Source organism: Carassius auratus, chromosome 5 (genome assembly GCF_003368295.1).
Source record: "Carassius auratus strain Wakin chromosome 5, ASM336829v1, whole genome shotgun sequence".
NCBI lineage: Eukaryota > Metazoa > Chordata > Actinopteri > Cypriniformes > Cyprinidae > Carassius > Carassius auratus.
Window position 1 is genome coordinate 25,238,520 of NC_039247.1, and position 16,728 is coordinate 25,255,247.

Genomic DNA, 16,728 nt, shown 5'->3' on the forward strand with positions numbered 1-16,728 from the left:
TATTAACACTTTCTCCATGGTGATTTACAGTCAACTTATTACAGTGACAGTTCCACTGGAGTAACCTGAGGTTAATAGGTTATCCTATCCTATTTAACTTAATTGTAGGTGTATGTTTTGTCAGTCCTCAAAGGAAAATACAGCTGAGTATCATCAGTATCATCAGCAAAACACTAAAAAGTGTTTCTTAATTATAAGATCAAAATGTACTCGTACAAAGTGATAATGGTCAGAAACAATTTGAACCATGCCATTGCAACATTATTTTAAAGCCTGTCCTAAATAATATTGTGGTTGATGCTATGCAAGCCAGCACTAAGGTCCAATAACACTAATAGAGAGATGCAACCAAGATGGATGATGAGAGCAAGTAATTTGTAATTCTGAATGCAGTTTCATTACTATTAAATGATCACTTGACTGGAATTCCTTGCAGATACCATTTCTCTCCATCAAGGAACATAATTTTAAAGACATCACATTTTCTAGTATTTTTGACAGAAAAGGCAGTTCTGAGTTAATTAATTATCTAGAATTAAATTGTAGTCAGCCTGTTGGAGCAGGAGAACTTCATTTATCTGCACAAGAGCCCATGCAGACCTCAACCCTGAACACATTTGGAATATAGAATACATGCATTGCATCAGTTTCTGACTTAGCTGATGCTTGTGTCTGAATGGGAGTGAATCCTTACAGCCATGTCCCAACATCTGGTGGAAGACTTACACATGAGAGTGGAAGCTGGAAAACACCAACAATGGGAAGAATTAATGCTGGGAGCTTTGAAATTAAATCTTTTGCAATCACATATATGTGATGTGCTCAGGATACTGTTGGCCATATGGTGTAACACAGTCTAACTAGCCACATTAAACATAAATTTTCCCTAATTTTGTCATGCTCTTCTTTATTTCTAAACAAGAATTATTCAGGTCAAGCCAATTTTCAAGTTATCAGGTTAACCCAGTGAATACCTGTAGAAGTACTAGCAGGTAAGACCGGATTTAGCACATGTTCTTTAAGCGGTTCAGAGGTGGGAACTATCTTATTGTGGAGATTGAGAGCAAGGTGCTAAACAAGAACTGTGTGGAGAGAGAAGGGGGAAGATAAAGTGGGATAATTAGGCTAATTGAGGTTTGACCTGTGGCATGGTTTTAAAAAAGAGTTTGGTAAGGAATTGTTATCTCTTATGAAAAAATAAAATAAAGACTTCATGTCTTTGTAGTGCCCCTGGATGTTTCATCAGTTTATTGGCAATGATAAAAAAAGCTCACAATCCAAAAAAATTCTGAACCTTTGCATGAGTGAACAGGATCTAACTGTGAATGTACAGGCAGGCTGTAAGAACATTGTTTGGTGTGGAGTGGTTGATGTTTGGCCTTATAATCTGGCTAAAACTGTCTAATAGATCAGATAGTCTAAGGACATGCGCATAAGCGCCTCTTCTAGTAAGCAGACGATGGTGCTACTGTATTCTGCATAATCCAGAAGAACTGTCTAATCATTTAATTAAGTTGACTTAAAAACCTTTCTAGGTTATGTAATACATTGTCATGTTTGAAATTTCATAAATCTTATTAGAATAAAATTAAACTCACACAGGTGTGAATTTTAAATAATTTCACCACTTTGAGTGAATGTTGTCATTTTGCTATGCAAAAGATAGCAATTTATAACAATTTATTCTATTAGATGTTTCTTCATTTTATACTCACAATTTTTTTTAAACAAAAGTCAATTGCTTAATGAAATCAACTTCCAGGAATTTTTTGGTTTTGAAACAACAGCATAATTTTTTTTTTAAATATAATTTAATATATATATATATATATATATATATATATATATATATATATATATATATATATATATTTATATATGTTAAGGGGCTCAGAAGCCACAACAGAAATGATATTTTCTTATTCTGTTTGTCTCTTTTTCTGAAAGAAAGAAAGAAAGAAAGAAAGAAAGAAAGAAAGAAAGAAAGAAAGAAAGAAAGAAAGAAAGAAAAAACGATATGTGTACTGCATTAGTCTACAGTAACTGAAACTTGTTACAGCAATTGCCTCTATTTGCTTTTCTCATTTGTAAGTCACCTTGGATAAAAGCATCTGCTAAATTATTAAATGTAAATGTAAATGTTGTTTATGTACACAGTGTTACTCCCCTGCTGTTAACTGCCCCTTTCCAATGTACCACTTGGATCTCCAGTAAAGTGATTTGTTAAGACAATTCTTGTTATCTATTATTTATTTAATTTAAGCGGTTAACCTTTGTCTCATTTGCAGTTCTTCTGCACACACTGGGTTCTCTAAACCTGCTTAATGAAAGGAATCCTGGGAACTATTATAACATATGCCTTAATATGAAAAAAGTGACATTTTGTTATACACCACTAGAGGGCAAGCTTGACTTCAATTTACATCACATCCGGTACCAGGCAGCTGATGGAGGGAAGTCAGCGCTGTTAGCCACTCGTGAGTGTTTTTTGGAGGGTTTATCTTTAAAGTATTGATATGGCCTAATTTTATTGTAAATTGAAGTCATAGGTTTATGTTCCTTTGAAATGAAATCAAGATGTGTTCTAATAAGAGTTAAACGTTGTGTTGAAGATTGTAAAGATGTTGTTTCAATGAAGGCACAGATAATACATGGCCAGTAAGAGTAAAATCTTTGTGAGACATGGGGAGCTGACCCAAACCCATGCCCAAACCCCGTCACCGCTAAAGGCAGTATCTCTGCATTTTGGGTAACAACGGCAGAATTACATAATGGGTGCTTCTCGAACGGAAGGAAGCGTTCAGTTTTGCCAACCAATTTTCAGGGAAAGTTGCTAAAGGCAGCTCGAATAAAAGCAGCTAAATGACGTTGTGATGTCATCAGGACGAATTGATGAGGCAAACCTACATCACTGCGTAAATCTCAAGAAAAATATTTGAAATATGTTTATTTAGATTTTTTTTTTTTAAATCAAAATTATAAATAGATTTTAGATATGCCTATTGCTGAACGTCTGATTTTAGAAATAATGAGAAAAGTAGAAAAGTTCTGTCAACAGACGTAATTAATCAAACAATATTCCTAATTATAAAATAATACTTGAAAATAATAATAATAAATACAAATGAAAACAATTTCAACCAAAGGTGAAAGCTGAACATGATTTGATCTCGAACAAATGAGCAGAAATCTGGTCAAAAGCTGGTTGAATAAGGACAACTCTAAAACAAAATGAAAAAAAAAAAGTTAACGAAAAACATTATCCATTAGGTTTTTTTTTTTTACATATTTGTATACATATTGTATACATATTTTACATATTTATCAGTCAGTGTACCTAACTGATCAACAATTAAAGGTGCACACTAATAACAGGGTGTATCCAGAGCCATTCAACACTCATTTATGACTGTATCATAAATTAACAGTTATTATTGAATTGAATCTAGCAACTCAATTCATAGGTGTGTATTGCTAGGCGCCTCTCTCCAACTCTCTACAGGCTATCTGTTCAGTGGTTCTTATCTTTGTGCAATTTAGAAGGAAAATGCATATGCACTTAAAAGAAAAGAAGCTAGAGTAGTCTGAAAAGTTGCTAAACCTTGCAACAAAATTGCTAAGTTGGCAATACTGGACACAAGCTTGTAAGGCTCAATATCTAGTCTGCCACATCATAAAGCTTGGTCAAAGGATGTCTCAATTTGAAGGATCCTATTTGGTAGTCTTTCATGTATTTCATTTGGCCTATTTTAACAGATGCAACAGGTGTGTCCTTCACATCCTTCTCTAAATATGAATGAATGAATCACATAATGAATGAATGAATGAATCACATAATTCTAAACTGTGTCTAATGTGAACCACTGGGAGACCGCAGACTTTGTGTACTGACTTGCCTGTACTGCATTAATAGAAAGTTTATTTACTTAAAATTTCATTATAAAGTGTTCTTCAAATTATATTTTTAATGTGTGCTGGGCGGAAACATTTATGATGAAGCCATGCGCACTTACTAGACTGTCTCATTCTAGTGTTTAATGCAAAGAAGCCTGGGTCTGAAGGATGCAAGGAGCACTCATTGCTTTAAGGTGCCAGACAGGTTAAAAATTAAAAATAGAAAAGAAAAAGACCTGGGCTGCATAGTCTGTTCATTAAAATGCATCTATCAGATTAGCAGCTGGGTGGCAAGTTTAGGGGCAGCTCCCCCTGCCTCACAAAGATTTTATTCCCTCTATAAATGGCTTTATCATTGCAGTGATGAGCGCAGCTATGGCTCGGCCTCTGTTTGGTGGTGCATTATCAGCTGTTTTTCCCCCCAGTGCACAGGATATCAGGTAATTATATAGAAATGTAAAAAAAATTAATAATAATAATAACATGTACCATAACAGCTAGTGTAATACTATGCACACCTGTCACAAAACGTCTCTCTTTTATATTTATAAGTCAGTTGCTTGGACAGCCCACAGTTGACTATCGACACATTAATTGTTATTTTGCAGAGTCGCAGTTTTTCCATTGAGGGTGCTGCCATTTAAAAACCCACCCTTGTGTTGTGCATGTTATTTGCTTTAATAAAGCTCAAATTTAACTGATTTGTATATTAAAAACCTGTCATTCTCTTCCCCATTGTCTGTAGTGAACTGAGACAGATCCCTGATAATCAAGAAGTGTTTGCTCACTCTCAGACAGATCAGAGTATTATCACTGAATTGCTGGAGTACCAAAGCCAAGTGCAAGATGCTGACGCAGCCAGGTAACATGTGGTCTCTTAACAGAAAAACAGATCTTGGAATACATCTTCTGTGTGATTGCTTGCCTATAACAGAGGTACAAAACAAATAATAAAAGCTAAATTGATTTTGTAAAAAAAAAAAAAAAAAAAAGCACACATAGAAATGACATGAAATGACATCAGATAGGGTGGAAAGATTCCTACAGGTCAGACAGGTTTAGGTTTGAACTCCAACCTCACTGCAGCAGTTAACATTAGGGCTTATTTCTCAGTGAGTGCTTTTATATATAAATTAATTTATAATACATAAGTCCATTGCTAGAATGGCTGCCTTAAATTCAATAGAAGCGTTGTCTATAGTTACTGGACACATCAGGAAAGAAGATATTTTTTATGGCAATACACTGGTATGAATAAACTCGTTTTTCTGGTTTGCATTGTAATAGGTATCACTTTGAGGACGTGGCTGCAAGTAACAAGGCAGTAGAGAGCGGCTCCTGGGAGATCAGAGTGGTGGAGCAGCTCCCCAAGTCAGAGCTAACAATGCAGGAATGCAGTTCTGCCTGGTTACTCTCTGGAGCTCAGCTGGTCTCTAAATTCAATGAGGAGGTGTGTCTTTATCACACTGCATTTGCAGTGGAAAAGTTCTAAATCTAGCACTGTGTAAAAATAACTGTGTCCAATGAAAAAGGGAAAGGCCATACATACACAATTATATTAATCAAGACGTTTAATCAATTTAATCTTCAGCAAGCCTAAAACCAACAGCATTTAACTTTATACTTATTTTTTGTATAAATTTTTGTTTCTTTCATCAGCTTATATTATATTTGTTTTTAGGCCAAGAACACCGTGAACATTCACCTGTGCTTGTTTCGTCTGCCGCAGTACACCACTGACATCTTAGTGACGTTCAATGATCCTGTTTGTATCAAGTGAGTTGGTTAAATATATAGGTTAAACCAACAGTTTTTTCCCCATACACTGGAAGATTAATTTGATGATTCAAATGGAATTATAAAGTTTATACCTATGGTGTTAACAGATGTTGAAATATAATCAGGATCCTTATATGTATAGAGTGAGAGGTTTGATGTTAAATCTTCTATCTCAGTCCCCTCAGCAGCAGTGCCCTTGGAAATGTGGCTGCTATACCATGGACACTACAGGACTTCAAGGGTGTTCTGCAGTCATTCTGTCTACTTGACCCCGGAGTGTTTGGGTAGATGTTTCACGTGCACATTAAAATGCAGTTGGTTTTCAATAAAAAGTTTTTTTTGTTGTTGTTGTTTTTTTGAGAGGCTTTTAAGTTACGCCTTTTCAATGACTGAACAGATTAAAACTAATTTAACAGGTTAGACTGGCTAGGAACCCAGATCCTCTAGAAAATATTTTTCTTTTAAGTGCAAGTACAAGGCTTAGCATTTATCTTATTCATAAGTGAGAATGTGCAAATGTGGATTATGGAGTAATTGGTAAAAAGCAAAAAATAAAAATACATTATAATAAGAATACATTGTCTTCCTGAAACTGACCTACATTTGAAAAAAAAAAAAAAAACAGTGTTTACTCAACTTGGAGCATATCTAGTTCAGTAGTATATTCAGTAAAATTTATCTGGAATTTTCTTGTGGTTCTCTCAAAAGTTTGAAGTCATCATTGTCTTTTGTTTCAAACATCTCCATTACTTGACCACACAACTAATGTTTAACAACTTGAAACTCAATGTTAAAACTCGGGTTTTACAGAGTTACTCTGAAATATAAGAAACTTTCACTTCTCTTTAACTTTTCTGAAAGTGTGTAATCACTATTAAGAAATCAGAAACTTTCACAACAAGGCTGTAAATGGTAAACCTATAGGTACAGGGATCAAGATGAAAACAAAATGTATTTTGACTTAAGTAGAATATGCCCATACTTAATTTTATAAACTACATTTGTAAACATATATAGAAATCTTTCTTCATGAATGTATTAAAAATGTCCTTGGGACCAGATGATAAATAGTAAAGAAAAAGATTTAGGCTCATTTCCTTGTTGATACCACTTGTTGGTTTGGTTAATACAATGACATTCAGACATTTCTAAATGTGAATTAAGTGTCCAAAAACTTTTAATATATTCTTATAGTGTATTTGTACTTAAAAGCCAACATAGCACAGTGTTAATGTCATGTATATAGAAAACACAAGTCATTCTTTTAAAAATAATTTATTCTCAAATCTATGTTATGTCACAGACCCATAATGTACATATACTGTATAATTTAAATCTCTTAGTTAATAATTTAATGTTACATTAATTTCTCTAAAGCATCAGACAGCTCATACAGTACAGCACATGTAATGTAAGGCAAATGGTGACCATTATTCGGTCCCACTGAATAGTCTTACTGTTTCATTGTCCTAATATTCTCTGCAAATGATGTCATGTTCTCAAAGAAGATTTAATAACATGACATGAAACTGTTAATTGTACAACCAAAAGTGATAAGGTTTATATCTGTTGCTTTGTAAATTTATGTTCCACCCAAGGAACCAAGATTAAAACAAAGTAGACATTCTTACATTAAAGGCATTGGCAAACAAGACACACAAAAAAAGAAATTAAGAAAATGCTATTGTTATTTTTAAACCAGTCAGCAGATTACATATTCTTTAGGAAAGGGTAAAAAAAAAGAAAATGAATAAAATAAAAAAAAGAAAGAAAAAAAAGATGATTTAAAATATGAAAGACATAAGTTCTCTCTGTGAAAACACATTTTATGAATAAGTTTGGGTTGTGCATCAATTTTCAAAAGTTACCAGATCTAAATGTTTGTTTGAAGGGATATTTCCTCTATAAACACTCTTTTGTACAGAACTTCTTCCTTATTCCATCAATTAAGCATCAGAAAAAAATCTGATGAATCAGAACCAAGAATTAATGCATAATTAAATGCATAATTAAACAGAAGTGTACGTGTGTTCTGTTTCTATAAAACCATATGCATATTCACTGGAGTGTGTTTTTATAACAACATAATGATAAAGTAAATATTCCATCCTTCTACATTCATTCTAATTGAGTTTTATGTCCACCTTTTTTCTTGTTGTAAAAATGAGCATTTGTAAATTCTATGGGTCTGGCTTCCGGTCTCATCTGCATCCACTCCTTCCAGCAATTTTTAGCTGAACAAAACAGTTATTTTTGCTGCTTGATATTAAAAGTTGGTGTGTCTTATTATATTACTTTAATGTATTATCTTAATTATGAACACACTGGTTTGTAGTACAAATCATTTTACCGTTTACTGCATGTTATTCTCCTCGTTATTTACCTGCGTCTAATGATCCAGAAGTCGCACCCATAGGTTTACTTCCACATTGAAGAAAAAGGTGGATTTTTTTTTTCTTTTTTAGAATTCCAGTCCTGGCTCTTGGTCAGTGCAGCCTTCCAGCTGTTTCCATTCACCATATAGTAATGGCTCATTTTTACTATTTTTCATTGCATAGCAACATTGTTATATCAAGACAGTTGTCTTCTAGTGAAAGGCTGCCATATGAATGCTTAATAAAATATTTTTTTAATAAAAAAAGTCCTTCATATATTTAGTATGTACCAGTAGTAAATATTTTAAAAATGCAATGAGTGCATTGCTGCACTTTGTGTCTAATGACAACGTTGCCTATTTTCACAACATAGCAAGCACCTTTTGTACCATCATGCTCGATTGCTTCTTTAATCACCAAATCAGGGAAACACTATTGATATTTTGTAGTTGCAGGCAATAGTGAGGCGCTAGTCATAGCTATGGTACAAAGTGCGCAACTCATTCCAGAAAAGTAGGGAAAGGATGGTATGAGGTCCGATTCGAAAGTAGGAGGCTCCGAGACCTTTATACAAACCAGTCATGCCTTCCTTCTTCAACGTCATAGAGAAACAGTCGACAAAACCTCGGTACAATATGCCCTGCAGAAGAAAAGTACAGAGAATTAGATAAATGCCTTATTTTACCAGGTTTATCAGTTTCAACAATGATGACATCTGGTATGAGATCACCTTGCCCACATGGTCCACAGGCTGGTTGTAGAGCCGAGTGCTGACCACATCGAAAGGAGTCATAGCTAATACAACCACTACACTACTGATCATACCAGCACTCAGAGCTATTAACCAGCTGCCCTCAGGGAACACCTACAAATTCAGAAAAACACAAACACTGATTACTACTAAACATAGATTTCACATAAATTACAGTTCTGTCATCATGTACTCAGGCTGCTTTCCTGCCACACTTCCTTGTTTTACTCTTGTATGAACTGATGATGTTGGTAAAACTGTACCTGTCATTCAGGTGATTTCAGTTTTTCTTTGCAGATTTGTTACAACACCTATAGAATAATTTCTTCAGTTTTGAGGTCATTTTCTGAAACCCCAATAATAGTTTTATATATGTATACAAAAAAATGTATAAAGCAAACTATAAAAGTTTATCATGACTTTCAAATACAATACCAATACCTTCTATTCATTTGTTGGTCTTTGTCACAAAATTGACAAACACCTTAATATTGATCTTTATATTGTATTTAGATCATTTTATTGTGCTGCATTAAGTAATCTATTTTGCCATTTCCTAGTGGTTAAACTATAGGAGGCTGTATTCATATTTAATTCCCTTTCCTTTCTAAATTACTAGTAACTAAAATAAGAAAATCCCTAGTAAGATCAATAAAGTGTTAAATTAACTATAGCAATGGCATAGCCTAATGCCCTAAATACAAGGTTTGCTTAAAACATGTATTTCATGTCTTTCCATTGTTGACATTTTCTTTTAAAACAGGAAGATGTGCAGGGCATATCAAAGGGCATGCCAGTAGTTTTAACGTAGAACGCAGTTATTATCTACAATATTTGTAGTCTTGGCAGGTGTTTTGAGGTGTGTGTGTGGGAGGGTGATCCTCATTTTAGAGCGCATTTTATTCAGTAAAAATATGTATATCCCCATTGAAAAAAAAGTCATTAATAGTCTTGGTCCATTTTCCATGAAAAGAAAGATGTGTTTATCTGTGAATATAAATGTGTATATCTGTTAACGTTTGTTTTGTCAATTTTTATTGGTGTACCAACATATTGATAACCTCAAAGCTAACACAAATGAATGACTAAAATTCAAAAAGTTTGATTTAATGGGATCCCAAGCTAAATGGACATCTCTAATAAGATGATTAAATTATTAAATTATACTTAAATAAAAAGCATATTAACTAAAACAGTGGTCTCTGTACTGTCCTACATAGACATATTATTACTATGTTGAATGGCTAAGGCTAATTTGTCAGTGTTTTGTAACTGACAGTTTATTTATAAATGGGTATTACTCAAAAAAGTTTATGGGAAAAGCTTAACTAGTGTCTGTAAGAATAGGTGTTAACCTTCTATTCTGAGTGTGAATAACTGAAGTGAAATATCCTGTGCTCACCTGTAGGTCAGTGACGAGCTCTTTAGAGGCAGAGAAAGTAGAGAGCTGAGCAGCTGACCCCACACTGACCCTTGGGACTGCCGCACTTGCACCCCTCCACAAACCAAGAATGCCATGCTGTTTGTGGATGGCCAATAGAGCATGCATCATTCCCTGACACAAAGAAAAAGCAAAGATGTATAACAAACAGTCGCAGAGTGATTTTTAGATTCAACCTGTTATGCAAACAAAACCACACTTTGTACATTTAATTGTACATTACCACATATGTGATAGGATCTAACATTTAAAAAAAATTAACTCAGCAACCCTAGGATTCGTCAACTTGAAGATCAACGTTCAAAAGTCACATTCAAAGAAAAAAAATAAATCTGATGTCATTTTAAATGATTCTGTGAGGTGACCATTAACTTACCTTGTGCTTATATTGGTGTCCAACTGCAATAGAGGAAGTGGATTGAGACTGGAGATGTGTTTTTACCTGAAGAAAATAACAAATAGAAAGTGAGAAAGTGGTTAAACAGCTTGTAAACTAAAGCCACTTGGTGATTTTTGTACATTTTGGACCTTAGCAGTATAAATAATCTACTTTGTGTATGGAACCAAAAGGAAATGTTTCTGAATATACTGAAATATTTATAATCACGTGTTCTATTACTTTGTTATAATAATAATAATCATGCTATAATGTATAATAATAAAACATGTAATCTAATTATAGAGTGCACTGGTCTGTTTACTGTTGCTAAGCGACGTGGGAACTTGGGAGCAATAAAATAAAATTAATATGATGTAACGTTAGGTCACAGATCTGCGTATATCGGCTACTTTAAAGATGTTCCTACACCTTTCTCATCCAATCAGAATCTAGATTCGGAATTGTCAATTTCTTTCACACCACTGATGCATTCTATTATGTTGAACAATTGTGCTCTCTTTTAATTGACAGCTCTACTTAACGCGTTAATGATATGCAGAGTGACCGCACTGGCCGTCACTTAACACGTGCTTAATCAATCAGTCGTTCACTAGACAGAAACAGAGACAATTCTCGGTACTCACCAGGTAAATCGGGCTCCCGATTACAGCGCCCACCACACCAGCAATGGCCCCGGAAAATATGCTCTTCGTAGCACTGACCCTTTCGTCCGTGTGAATGTAGCCCAAGGACTCGATGATGGCGTAAGACCCCAGCCGGACCCCATTCATAAAAAACTGATAAACCAACCCGGGGACCAAACCTTTTTGAAGACCAGTCAGTCCATCTATTTTGCCTATCGTGTAAAAGGCGTGAAACACATTCCTATAATACACTTTATAGGTTCCTCGGCTTTTCAGCTCTCCTTGTAATTGCATTCGGGTTTTGACCACCTCCAGAGGGTTCGTAAAAAAGCAGGCACCACACGCAGCGACTCCGCCGAGAACAAAATCCATATTTCAGTCGCGGAATTTCCGGAAACAGGTGATGGACAAGCTCTTTAATTTCACTTTAAACAAGAAACTCTAGGCCTAACGTTACTTCTTTAGCAGCCAGTGAATGAAACAGCTTATTGATCGTGTATTTGTCAAGATAACTGACAAATACTTTTACAAAGTCATTTTTCTACAGTTACAGTAAGAAGCAGACGCGTATCTTCTGTTAGGCTAATCCTCCTCCCAGTCATGCGAGTATCCTCCTCCCAGTCATGCGAGTATGAATTTGCTGAGTATGAATGTCAGACTGCATTCGCCCGTGCGCGTCCTCATCCCGGCCTACCTCTTAACCAATCAAAACAGAGACACTGCCCTAGCCCTTGTTACATGTCCTCTGATTGGGCGGTTGTGAATAACGCCAAGTGACACATTCAGGCAGTTGATGTGCACCTCAGCTTTTTTATTACACAAAGCTTCACTGTGTAAAGAATATAAGGTTACGCTTAATTTTACAATGTTCTTGTTACATATAACTAATAACAGTAAATTACATATTACAAGAAACCAATCCTAAACTAAACCCTGTATACTATAGTAAGTACTACATGCTGTTATTTAATATTACTCAGGAGGTCTATTTATTTGGGTTACACTGTAACAAGGGTAGCCTGTTAAAATAGTGTAACATTGATAATTAATAATGTTTAATGAATGTGAAATAATAATGCTTATGTATAGAAAGATAAACGACTGTGAAAACTATTAAACTAATAAGAATGTACATATAACAAAAGTAACTAATAAAAAGTTTATTGCCAGCTGGTAATATATATGTTACCAACCTATAAATATATCACAGTTATCTACATTCCTGGGACTTCAGTTAAAGCTGACAGCAGCTCAAAGCAGTTTCCTATGATGTTATTGGTCTTTTTGTTTCTCCGTCCTTCTCATCTTTCATAGACTTTTCAGCATTACATCCAATACACTCTAAGAATAAAAGCTTAAAATGGCAAAAACCATTGCCACTGTGGTGTTGTCAACTTTAGTCTATTGGAATGCAAATTAATTTTGACAAAGATTTTCACAATGATAGCTCACCAATGTTTTTTATTTTTAATTTTTTTAGCTTCATCATACAAGATGAATCCTTTCATAGAACATGTGATTGAGTAAGCCAGATGAGAAGGCGTAATGACTTATGATAATTATTTATTGAAACACACCCACCATATATTAAAAAATAGTTTTGTAACCAGAACCAAATACACTTTCAGTTTAGAAAGGTTAAACATTCTCCAAAAATTGCCCACCTAATGCAAGTCCCTGACATGAATTAATAAAGAGTCTTCGTATTGGCCACTCAAACAAAGGATTGAGGTAATTCCATCTCATCCCCAATTGTGTGGCTTTGGGATCTGGAGGAGTTTATGGTTCTTCCTCTAAGTGTACAGTAAACAACACATGGTTAGATTCATTTCATGAAGTTTAAAATACAACAAAAAAAACTGAAGATAGTCTGTTCAAATCAGGGATCAACGCAGACATAAAATATATAGATTAAAAGTACAGTCATCCTATCATTATCATAAAATAAACACTTACAGGGTGTTCAGGACCCTTCCAAGAGAGATGATGAGTTTTTTGATGACAGGCTGACTGTAAATTATCTTACACGGCTACTAAATAAGTATAGAGACATGAAATACTGTTTTAAAAATATATATAATCCATATATATAATCCAGTAGAAAATGCTCTAGCAGTCCTTTGGCAATTACAAAATTAATTTATTTGCAATTTAATTTAATTTTTCTAACGACTAAATTAGATAATGTAACATCTTCACTTGTTTTAAGTACTCTCTCATTCAGATATTGCTGTCCCTTAATGATTCAGAGTAACCTTTTTACTTTCTTCTGTATCAAAGATTTTGTACTCCGCTGTAAATGGCAGCTAGTAAAGAATAAATTAATACTTAAGTCCATGTCACTAAATAGATTCTTAGACAATAATGTACCGATCAAAATTGAGTGAAATATTTACTGCTCAATGCCACAATTGGCCAAGTATTTTATGAGCCTAGACTGAGACCTACACAACCATTAAAAAAAAGAGAAGTCTCTTTTCAAACTATCAGGTTAATATTTCAGTCAATATTAATCTATCCATTCATAATTTGAATAACTAAAAAGAAACAAGCAAACAAGTAAATACTTACTAGGAGAGTTTCTGTCAGGAACATTTCCTGTCTCAAGAAATAACCACAAGTCTGAGCACTTCATGGTTTCCCAGCGAGTTACTGAATAGCTGAATACTGAAGATGAAACTATGCAGACCAAAAGAGAAAGCATCTTAAATCACATTATTTATTTATTTATTTTAAATAATGCATTAAACCATCATATTGTGTTTATAACACCCACATAGACAAATTGTGTATTTATTTGTGTTATGAGTCTTGTCTTTCATGATAATGATGAAAATGCATCAGGCTTACCAATAGACACTAGAAGGTTCCACTTAAGAGGATATGGGATTCTTTTCTGAAATGCTTGTTGTGCAAAAAATAAACCAGCTGTGCCTGGTTGAGAGGTGTAAAGTTTTCACCCAAAGCCAAAAGAACAAAATTAGTTAGTATATAGTAAAATAAAACTAATCAGAGGTTGTATTTTCACAGCTCACACCCAAGTATATTTCATGTAAGTCCACATGTCCTTATAAGACACATGCAAATGAGACATTTGCTCACATACACCAAAGTACAAATTCAAAAATTAATATGGATGGCATAAACTTGACTTTGTGTTTATACTGATATCTTGTATCTTTGATGAGGTATCTTTGCAAATCTGAATATGAGGCACTATTTTGAATCTCTAGAGATCACACATGAAAGATTACTAGTTTGTTCTTTCTCAGTAGAAAAAATCTAATTCACTAAGGAACTTTGGCAAAAATCTTTGATTACCATGTTTGGGGAACAATTCTCACTATTAACTAACAATTAACTATGAATTTTGCCCCAATAACCTAATTTGCTGCTTATTAATAGTTAATAAGGTAGTTGCTAAATTTAGGTATGGGGTAGGATTAAAGGTTCTAAAATGTGGTCAGACAGAATAAGGCATCGATATGTTTTTCTTTATAAGTACTAATATACTTAGTAATATGCATGCTAACACTAGTTAATAGTAAGAATTGGTCCCTAAACTAAAGTGTTACCAAAAAAGATATTAAAGCATTCTTATTTGTCTTTTACTTGCACAAACACAAATTGTGGACATGAAAGTAACGTGAAAAAATGTATGTGTATAAGACACTAACCCAATATGAAGCTTGCTGTGCCTTTCATAAAGGCGTAAGACTGACAAGCGGCGTACTGCTGCAAACCCTGAGGACAATGAAATATCATCACTATGGAGTTATTGTGATGTAAGCTCAGGGGAGACTGGGGCTAGTTGTCACAAGAGTTAGGCTATATCTCAGTAGCCTAGTCTTTAAAATAAAAGCCTAGTAAGCATAAATGCTACTACACTGTAAGAAAAATGGCATCTATGCTAATTTTATTGTATTTCACTCTTATTCTGAGGTCATCGTAGCAACCCAGATCCAGTCCATATCCAGACCAGATGGAGGGTCAACGCCTAGAGACAACCTATACAGCCCTGAATGTCAACAGAGACCAGGTCAACTAGATGAGACAGATCCCCTGCAAAGACCTTGTCACCTCGACAAACATTGGCACAAGACCATGGGAACCAGACGTGTCTGCCCAATCTGACTTGCATTGCAGCCCAGAATTAAACCACACCTTGCAGGCTTTGTCTGGCAGGAGGAGAACTAACCCCCAACTGAGGCTGGTTTCTCCCAAGGATTTTTTTCTCCATTGCTGTCACCAATGGTGTTTTGGTTCCTTTCCACTGTCGCCTCTGGCTTGCTTAGTTCTGGACACAATTTCTGGCAATACTGTCACAGTCACTATTTGAAGAGAAATTAACTGAGCTGGATGATGACATCACTGAATCGATGATGAACTGACTTTTACTGAAAAACTGACTGTTTTCTAATATTGTCCTTTTGCATTATTAGCACTTTTTTTTAAAGCTGCTTTGACAATCTGTATTGTATAAACCACTATATAAATAAAGGTGCCTTGACTTGCAGAATAATTGTATAATGGTTTCAGACACTTCACTGTTAAGCATCAAGTCAATTCTGCACTAAAACTTAAGTATGCATTCAGACAGATCAGAAGCTTGACTTTGAATAAGAGGTTGAACTGTGAAATCTGAAGAGTATTTTTCATAAATGTCAAAATATTTAGGACAAAACGTGTGTTCTGTATGTTAACTGTATACAACAAACTGGAAAGACATTAGCGTAAATGTTAAATGCAGATACTTGTGGACAATGGCTTTTTCTTTTCTTTACCTTACCTTTTTTTTCTTATGCTAAAAATGGATTTGTCTCAAATAATTTAACAAATGGTAAATAAACTGCTGGTTTGCAAGTGTTAAATGAACTTCATAATTTTTACTGGGAAAGAACATTTAGTTCATTATGTGTCTGTACATAAAGTGGTTTTCACAGGAGCAAAAAGTGTGACAACATGCCCCGGACTCATCTGTGAAATTACATTTATGGCAGTAAATGATAGTGAAAACGTCACATAGGTCAAGCAACAGTCACGCATCATGCATATATACGCACCGGGTGTCTTGCTGCTACCGCATCATCAACTTTAGTAAGACCGAGGTTGACCATCCTGCTATAACTATGGGCTATAACCTCCACCTGGTATGAGTTTCTTCTGCTTCGCTTTGTTGTTATTGTGTAACTTCCGCATGTGCAGCGAAGAAAATGTGAAATGCGTAAGAGACTCTATAGCGTCCTCTTATGGACTGGATACCTAAATCCAGTTTATGAACGATCACAAGCACATTCAAAATGTAGAGCAATGAGAAGGAAACAACAGAAATGCATTTATATATTTTAAAAAATGTAAACATGCATTTATTTAAACACTGATTTTGGTAGATGTCCATCATTCGTTATGCGTGTTTGGTTTGTGATGGTGGCATGGTCTTCCTCTTTGCTAACTTTGAACATTTC

General features: G+C 34.6%; 3 protein-coding genes across 4 annotated transcripts; 1 reads left to right on the forward strand and 2 right to left on the reverse strand.

Moving 5' to 3' along the window:
• The first annotated feature begins 2,397 nt into the window (after window positions 1-2,397).
• Window positions 2,398-6,247, forward strand: rangrf (RAN guanine nucleotide release factor). Its single transcript, XM_026254512.1, has 6 exons — window positions 2,398-2,477; window positions 4,256-4,334; window positions 4,640-4,756; window positions 5,182-5,344; window positions 5,576-5,670; window positions 5,850-6,247. Exons 2-6 carry the CDS (start codon window positions 4,258-4,260, stop codon window positions 5,959-5,961), a joined length of 564 nt encoding a protein of 187 aa, XP_026110297.1. The 5' UTR covers window positions 2,398-2,477; window positions 4,256-4,257; the 3' UTR covers window positions 5,962-6,247.
• A 685-nt stretch (window positions 6,248-6,932) lies between these two features.
• Window positions 6,933-12,662, reverse strand: slc25a35 (solute carrier family 25 member 35). Its single transcript, XM_026254510.1, has 5 exons — window positions 11,264-12,662; window positions 10,617-10,682; window positions 10,202-10,354; window positions 8,779-8,913; window positions 6,933-8,688 (listed from the first exon to the last, which is right to left on the reverse strand). Exons 1-5 carry the CDS (start codon window positions 11,633-11,635, stop codon window positions 8,518-8,520), a joined length of 897 nt encoding a protein of 298 aa, XP_026110295.1. The 5' UTR covers window positions 11,636-12,662; the 3' UTR covers window positions 6,933-8,517.
• A 147-nt stretch (window positions 12,663-12,809) lies between these two features.
• Window positions 12,810-16,467, reverse strand: tmem141 (transmembrane protein 141). Of its 2 annotated transcripts, none has more exons than XM_026254523.1 (5): window positions 16,327-16,467; window positions 14,941-15,007; window positions 14,114-14,197; window positions 13,835-13,942; window positions 12,810-13,056 (listed from the first exon to the last, which is right to left on the reverse strand). In XM_026254523.1, the coding sequence occupies exons 1-5, from the start codon at window positions 16,378-16,380 to the stop codon at window positions 13,043-13,045; spliced, it is 327 nt and encodes a 108-aa protein (XP_026110308.1). In that variant the 5' UTR covers window positions 16,381-16,467; the 3' UTR covers window positions 12,810-13,042. The 2 variants fall into 2 exon arrangements, with proteins under 2 accessions (XP_026110308.1, XP_026110315.1); XM_026254530.1 differs by lacking the exon at window positions 12,810-13,056 and adding an exon at window positions 13,120-13,296.
• Between the last annotated feature and the right edge of the window lie 261 nt (window positions 16,468-16,728).

What these genes read in the sequence shown, in the direction of transcription:
- rangrf (XM_026254512.1), top strand. Translation starts at nt 4,258, where the DNA reads ATGAGCGCAGCTATGGCTCGGCCTCTGTTTGGTGGTGCATTATCAGCT. An exon ending in TCTCTAAATTCAATGAGGAG is followed by an intron (nt 5,345 to 5,575) that starts GTGTGTCTTTAT and finishes ATTTGTTTTTAG; the next exon opens with GCCAAGAACACCGTGAACAT. An exon ending in AATGATCCTGTTTGTATCAA is followed by an intron (nt 5,671 to 5,849) that starts GTGAGTTGGTTA and finishes CTTCTATCTCAG; the next exon opens with TCCCCTCAGCAGCAGTGCCC.
- slc25a35 (XM_026254510.1), bottom strand. Translation starts at nt 11,635, where the DNA reads ATGGATTTTGTTCTCGGCGGAGTCGCTGCGTGTGGTGCCTGCTTTTTT. An exon ending in TCGGGAGCCCGATTTACCTG is followed by an intron (nt 10,683 to 11,263) that starts GTGAGTACCGAG and finishes TATTTTCTTCAG; the next exon opens with GTAAAAACACATCTCCAGTC. An exon ending in GACACCAATATAAGCACAAG is followed by an intron (nt 10,355 to 10,616) that starts GTAAGTTAATGG and finishes TCTTTGTGTCAG; the next exon opens with GGAATGATGCATGCTCTATT.
- tmem141 (XM_026254523.1), bottom strand. Translation starts at nt 16,380, where the DNA reads ATGGTCAACCTCGGTCTTACTAAAGTTGATGATGCGGTAGCAGCAAGA. An exon ending in CGGTAGCAGCAAGACACCCG is followed by an intron (nt 15,008 to 16,326) that starts GTGCGTATATAT and finishes CATTGTCCTCAG; the next exon opens with GGTTTGCAGCAGTACGCCGC. An exon ending in GAACCTTCTAGTGTCTATTG is followed by an intron (nt 13,943 to 14,113) that starts GTAAGCCTGATG and finishes TGGTCTGCATAG; the next exon opens with TTTCATCTTCAGTATTCAGC.